At 37.2% G+C, this 7,114-nt stretch overlaps 1 protein-coding gene across 1 annotated transcript; it reads left to right on the forward strand.

The window, feature by feature from the left end:
• Window positions 1-5,766: 5,766 nt before the first annotated feature.
• LOC140225078 (craniofacial development protein 2-like) lies at window positions 5,767-6,339 on the forward strand. The gene has a single exon (XM_072302572.1). The coding sequence runs from the start codon at window positions 5,767-5,769 to the stop codon at window positions 6,337-6,339; it is 573 nt and encodes a 190-aa protein (XP_072158673.1).
• The last annotated feature ends 775 nt before the right edge of the window (window positions 6,340-7,114 follow it).

The raw sequence follows: 7,114 nt of genomic DNA on the forward strand, positions 1-7,114 counted from the left end.
TTCCACTCATGAAATTCAGAAATAAAATACTGCAAAACAAAGAATGAGGTGAAGGCAATCACCAACAACTTTCCTGCAAAAAAGGAAAGATCGCAAGAACAAATCACATAAGCTGTGTCAATTATAAATGAAAGAATGACAGGATGAAAAAAACCCATAACACTCATATGCTACCCATGAACTAGAGTGGGTACCCGTATGGCGTGATTAGGGACAAATGTGAAACTTCAAAAATCCATCAGGCCTTCACCGATGCCTCTGCGAATAAAGTTAGGGCCCAGGAAAGCAGCCAACCTATGAATTTCAATTGCCCAAAACGATTCACTACTACTATTGTTAAGAACCGTAAAGTTTTTAATATTTTAGTTTGTTATTTAATTTATCAAATAAATTAAACAATATTTAATTAAATTATTTTATTTAATAACTGGTCACATCGCGAAATTTAACAGAAGGAATTTTAGAATTGAAGAGAAAAATTCCTTGTAATTTTTGCCTATCTAAAACATAGTCACAAATAATGTCAAGATTTTCAACAGCAGGTAAAACAAATAATAATAATTGATTTCTTTCTGGAATCGTATCAACATAACGAAGATTAATGAAAACAGATAGGTACCTTCGCACATTCGTTGGTCGAGTGTGTAGAAATGGCGAGGGCACTGCAAGAGGTAGCGTCCAGGGGAGTGGCAGATGGACACTGGTATGTGTTGAAAGTACGTTGACAAGGCGACGTGGTAGCAAATTAGTTAAGAGGGGTGACTTCTTTTAGGACAAATCTGTAGTTTGGAATGACTGATAAATACTCTGACCGTACAAGAAAGGGAATGGAAATTATATGAAACAAAGAAAATTTAGAATAAAAATTAACTGGAATTGATATATAATATGTGATTCTATCCGGAGACGAGGAACAAGAGAACTTTAACATTTCCTCTAATTTATTAACGAGTGATTTGTAATATTTTTGGGCAAGGCTTCTCGGTAGAATTTTCTAACGGTTTTGATTTCAGAATACAATTCGTAGGCGATGATCATAGAGGGGTGGACTTGATTGTTATTACAGAATAGAAAAAACGTCTCGGTTTTAGTCATGAAAAATAAAAATGTGAGACTATAGGACAAAAGGTAGTTCATTGTTTCAAGAATATGTACTAGTATAACATCGTTGAGGGTCTTGGTGGGCGATTGGAAAATCGTATTTTTCATGAAAAGTCAGCCATTTTGGTAAAGTTCCCATAAGAACATAGCGTGGACTGTTTCCAAACAAAATTTACATTTAAATGGGTCGATGCAAGCGCCAAAAGGTCCACTAGGGTGATGTGTATGCCAAACGAGAGATATGATGGTGTTGGGTTCGGAACGGAACATATTTAGTAACCAAAGTTCTGAAGAAGCAAGTTTAGGGTGGAAAAATGTAATTTTTTCATCGATTAAAAGTTCCTTTTTAGGTTTTTGAAAAGAATTTTGAAGAGCTATGAATGTGTTATGATTCTCAATTTTTTCCTTAAGTAAGAAGTCAGCATATTCACATTTTTTTTTTGCCAATCAATGGGGACGAAAACATCATCGTCATCAGGTTCTAATGCTGGGCACTTTTATATAATAAACTTATCCATACTAACTTAATAATAACAAGAAGGTAAGTAAAAATAGAAAAGTTGAGAATAGATGATGACAACCGGTTGTTTATCTGGAACAGAACGACATTTTTGGTATAGTTTGGGTCTTTGGAGACTTACTGTATTTCAATTTAATTAGGTTTCTGTCATATTTTATAGAAAGTTGTACGATTTATCCCGCGACCCTTTGGACATCGGTCCCCGTCATGCAGCGCCGCACAGTGCGGCACTTCCATAAGCGGCGTGGACAAAAATCAAGGGCACCGTCAAAATCGACATATGGGACCATAAACGGCATGAAATTATCAATTAAGCCTCCATTGACCTTTGTTTAACGGGTTTTGACTTTTCCAGCTTCTGAGAGCTCAATAGGTCAAACGTGGCTATTCACTGTATTTACGTAATCAAGAGTAATAGAGCTCAATATTGCGACTGAATATGCTAAGTTTCATCTTATTTTAACTAATTTTTAAAATTCATTATTTTCAATAACAGTCAAAACTAACAATTTTTCACGATATTTGGAGAATTTGGAAGTCCTTTTTCAATTTTTGTCCATAGTATTCCTCATTCCACATCCTCATTGAGGATGCGGATAAAGATCATTGCTACGATATAGGAAGTTTTTGACCAACAAGGAAATTTGACCATTTTTTTCCTATAACGATATTCGGACACCTGACACCTGCACATCCCAGAAAGCTGCAATAAAATTTCACAATTACCCTAAGAAATTTTATTTTCTAGTCTTCTTTTAGCTTTTTAGTGGGGAGAGTTGCAAATTTCAGCAACGTTGCATTGCCTCCTATGCTTTTTTATAAATGAAAGGATTTTTTCTTATTCAAAAATTTGAATATATAGATTAAACCTCGAGTTAGGTTATATTCTACCACCTCTATTAACTGGACATGCCAAAGTTATTTTGTCCATCTTTACTAATCCAATTTTAATAAACCGTCCACCATCCATATGTTCAAAAATAACAAATTGGGACAAGTTCAGGAAAGAATTAGAAAAAACTAATCGATAATAGTGTTCCAGTCACCTCTCCAGCGGAAATTGATAAAGAGACTGAACTATTAGTGGAAAAAATTAAAAAAAGTGCAATTGCAAATACTCCTGTTGCAGTACATAACTCCCGCCCCTATTCAATCCCTAAAGAACTTTTAAATTTAATCAGAAAGAAAAGAAAAGCACACAGAAAGGCAGTTAATTCTGGATTTCCAGAGGGTAAATGTCACTTCAACCGCCTAAATAAAATTGTTAAAAAACAAACCCAAGAATTTCTTAATTTCGAATTTCAAAATTTTATAGAATCTCTCTCTCTCTCTTACGGCTGACAAAAACTATTCCCTGTGGGCAGCCACAAATTATTTAAAGCGACCTAAACAATTGAAATTCCCTATAAGGAAAAAAAATTACACATGGGCAATTTCGGATGCTGTAAAAGCAGAAATATTGGCAGATCACTTTGAAAATGCCTTCAAACCCCATAGTGACATGAATTATGAATCCTCCTCTGAATCATAGGAATCATCCATTGATGGTTCAGTCTCTGACCCGCAAACGCAGGGCGAAATGTCAGCATTGAAACCCCGAAAAAAGGTCAAGAAAATATAAAGGTCCAGTTAAGATAAAGACCATTACTCCCTCTGAACTTCTGAAAGAAATTAAGGGTAAAATCAAGGTTAAAAAGGCTCTGGCTTTGATAAAGTTTCGGGTTTAATCCTGAAAAACCTTCCAAAGAAGGCAATTAAAGACAAGAATTTAATCATAGATGCTCAATTTGGGTTCAGAGCACAACATTCAACAGTAGACCAACTTCATAGAGTCACTAAATTTATTGAAGATTCCCTTGAGAAGGGGAATACTGTGTAGCGGTTTTTCTTGACGTAGCGCAAGCATTTGATCGTGTTTAGCACGAGCGTCTCGTCGAGAAGCTATATAAAATGCTCCCTTGCAATCATGTGGAGCTCCTCTCCCCTTTCTTGTCAGGAAGAAAATTTACAGTACGTTATGAAAACTCAGTCTCAAGCTTCAGACGGATGGAGGCGAGAGTTTCGCAGGGCTCCTGTCTTTCTCCTCTTCTCTACTCTCTCTTTACTACAGACATCCCACAGTCTGGGAGGGGGGAAAGTTGGGCATTTACGCAGACGACACTCTCGTGTTATCTTCGTCCAAAGTTACAGGGAGGCACGACAAAATGCACAATTGCATTTAAATAAATTTAATCGCTGGATGGAAGAGAGAAAACAAAATTAAACGCAACTAAGTCGGTCGAAGTTGTTTTCACGAACAGACCGTTTAGTCACATCCCTCTTCTCTTAGGAGACATTGAAATTCCGAATGACAAAATTGCAAAATATCTCACCCTCCATCTGGATTCCAGGCTCAGATGGGGTACCCACAATAAGAGAAAAGTCGCTCAACTGCGACTGAAATGCTCCAATATGCGGTGGCTCTTGGGTCGCAAATCTAGGCTTTCACTTCAACTAAAGCTGCTTCTCTACAAGTCAATGTTGGGACCGGTTTGGAGTTATGGTTGCCAATTGTGGGGTTGTGCAGCCAAGTCAAATTTAGATAAAATTGAAGTCATACAGATGAAGATACTCAGAAGTATTGTTAGAGCACGTTGGTATGAGAGGAATGCTGATATTCGCGCTGACCTCAATATTGACCCTGTAGAGAACTACATCATCAAGATGTACTCTGCATATGAATTTAGATTGGATCGGCATGTCAACCAAGAAGCGCTTGCGCTCTTGAAATGGGACCAATGTAGTCGCAAGTTGAAAAGACGTAGGCCCTATGAGCTTGGAATTCAGGGTTTTTCAAAAATTTTCCCATAAAAACAGTGTGCCTCCCCGTACCTTCGGACGGATCAGGGGTTCCTCGACCTTTGACCAGTCACGGTCGTTCACAGTTTTTTTAATACAAAAAAAGAAAAAAGACGAACAAAGTTAAACCAAAAAGACATTTTTATCATGAATTAATATGTACTTTTAATCTCCTCATTATTTCGAGGGTTAAATAATTTGGTAACAATAGTTAGTTAAAATTAAAATGCATTGTATTGAAAGTTAAAATTTAATTGTGTAATATAGTTCTAAGTTACTGACTTAAGTTAAAATAAGCTTTTAAAGTCACCAAAGATGTCTATAAGTGTAATAATTCTACAAATTTATCTTGTGTACTGATAGAAAAAAAAAAAAAAACCAATATCATTTATTCTAAAGATTGTTTGTGAACGTATGATAACTATACCACTTTTATCGATTTAATTAAATGATATCCTTTATCACTCAAAGATATTCTAAATATTATAAGTAAAAAAGTCAAACCAGAAAGGGCAAAATAATATTTACAAAGCGTAAATTCGTACAATAATGTCGAGCTGACAATTCTTCACTACTTAAACTGCAAATCTTGTGAAAGAAGAATTTTCATATCTAAAAAATATGGCAATATTTGGAAAATTAGGATTAATTAATTTTCAACAATTTGGAATTTAGTTGAGATAATGATTTAAAATGCCTATAATCCATTATATTGAATTTTTATGGTAATGCCGCATCATAATGTCGTATAATATATGGCAACGATTCATGTTCTACTGATTATTGATTATTGTGAGCTTAATTCTGTTTTCTAACTCCGCTTATGGTTGAGGTGTTCATTTCTAGCTGGTCCCAAGCCCAGATAAAGGAGGAGGGTTGTGCGTAGGGCTAGCAATCCTACCACGTAAAAAAACCCTAGCTACAAAAAGAATAACGATGCCTCGGTACACATGGAATCGACCAAATGAGTATGGATCAGCGGATAAAAAGAAAAATGGTAAAGACAAAGAAATTTCAATGGCAACCTGGAACGTGAGAACAATGAAGTAAGCGGGAAAAATGATGGAGATAGCAAGCGAAATGGGAAAGTATAACATCGACGTGATGGCCTTGCAGGAAATCTGATGGCAAGGTGAAGGCAAGTTCGACAAGCCTGAACTTAGCATGATATATAGCGGAACAATCGAGAATACCGGTCAATTTGGAACAGGTTTTATGCTGTCAAGAAAAGCAAGGAAATGCCTGCTTGGATATGAGAATATCAACGAAAGATCTGCAAAATTAGAATGAAGGGGAAATTCAGAAATATGACAGTGATATCAGTGCATGCTCCAACCGAAGAAAGGGATGAAGTTGAAAAGGAAAGCTTCTACGACATACTGGAAGAAGTATGGACCAGAGTAAGTTACCATGACCTCTTATTGGTAATGGGCGACTTCAACGCCAAAATTGGCAAAATGGAAGATCAGAAACAAGTGGCAAGACACTATACACTACACGAAAGGTGTAACGACAACGGGAATATGACAGCACAGTTTGCAGCACGGAATAAACTCTATATCAGAAGCACATCGTTCCCACACAAGAAAATACATCTCGGGACATGGAAAATTCCAGGCAGCGAGGAAGTTAATCAAATAGATCATGTGCTAGTATCAGCAAGGCACCGATCATCGATGATGGATGTAAGAAGCTGCAGAGGGCCAAACTGTAATTCTGACAATTTCTTCGTGAAAGTCAAGGTTCGAGAAAGAATTGCCAATGCAATGAAAACAAGTATGCCAAAGACAAGGGAAGGGGAAAATGAAAACTTCAACAAGAACAAGGAGGCACGTGAGCATTACCAGGCAGGGCTGGCAAGAAAACTAAAGAAAGACTAAAGAAAAAGAAAAGGCTAAAGAAATCACCAGAAGTGGAAGATATAGTCGAACACCAGAAGTGAAAGATAACCCAGCCCCAGATGTATGGGCTAAAATGGAGACTGCAATAAAGGAAGAAGCTGAGGAGACAACCGGTGAGAAAAGGAGATGCAGAAACACAGAACGGTTTGACGAGGAATGTGCGAGGGCTGTTCGAGAAAAAAACGAGGCGAAAGAAAAAATGCTGCAAAAGTCAACGAGAGGTTGTGTAGACAAATACCAACAACTAAGATAGAAAGCAAACAAACTACCCAGGAAGAAAAAGAGACAGGCGGTAAGACAACAAATAGAAGAGATAGAACAGCTAAGCAAACAGAATGACAGTAGAAAATTTTATGCTGCAATGAGCAAAATGAGAAGTGGGTTTCAGCCTATGGCAAACGGGTGCGAAAACAAGGAAGGGCGCTTAGTTGCAGAAGAAAGGAAAATCCTCGAGGGATGGGCAGAACATTTCAAAGAGCTGCTGTCCGAGAAAAGTAGTGAAAAAAGACCGGAAACAGAAGAGGAGAAAAACGAAGAAAGACAAGATGACTTCAATGAAATACCGACTAGAGAGGAGGTCGCGGAAAGAATAAGGAAACTCAAGAACAACAAGGCACCAGGAGAAGATGGAATAACAGCCGAGTTACTGAAGAATGGGGGAGAGGCACTGATAAACGAAATGCACAAGTTAATCGAATTAATATGGACATCAGAGGAAATGCCAGCTAAATGGAGTATTGGAACCATCTGCCCC

Source organism: Bemisia tabaci, chromosome 7, assembly GCF_918797505.1.
Source record: "Bemisia tabaci chromosome 7, PGI_BMITA_v3".
NCBI lineage: Eukaryota > Metazoa > Arthropoda > Insecta > Hemiptera > Aleyrodidae > Bemisia > Bemisia tabaci.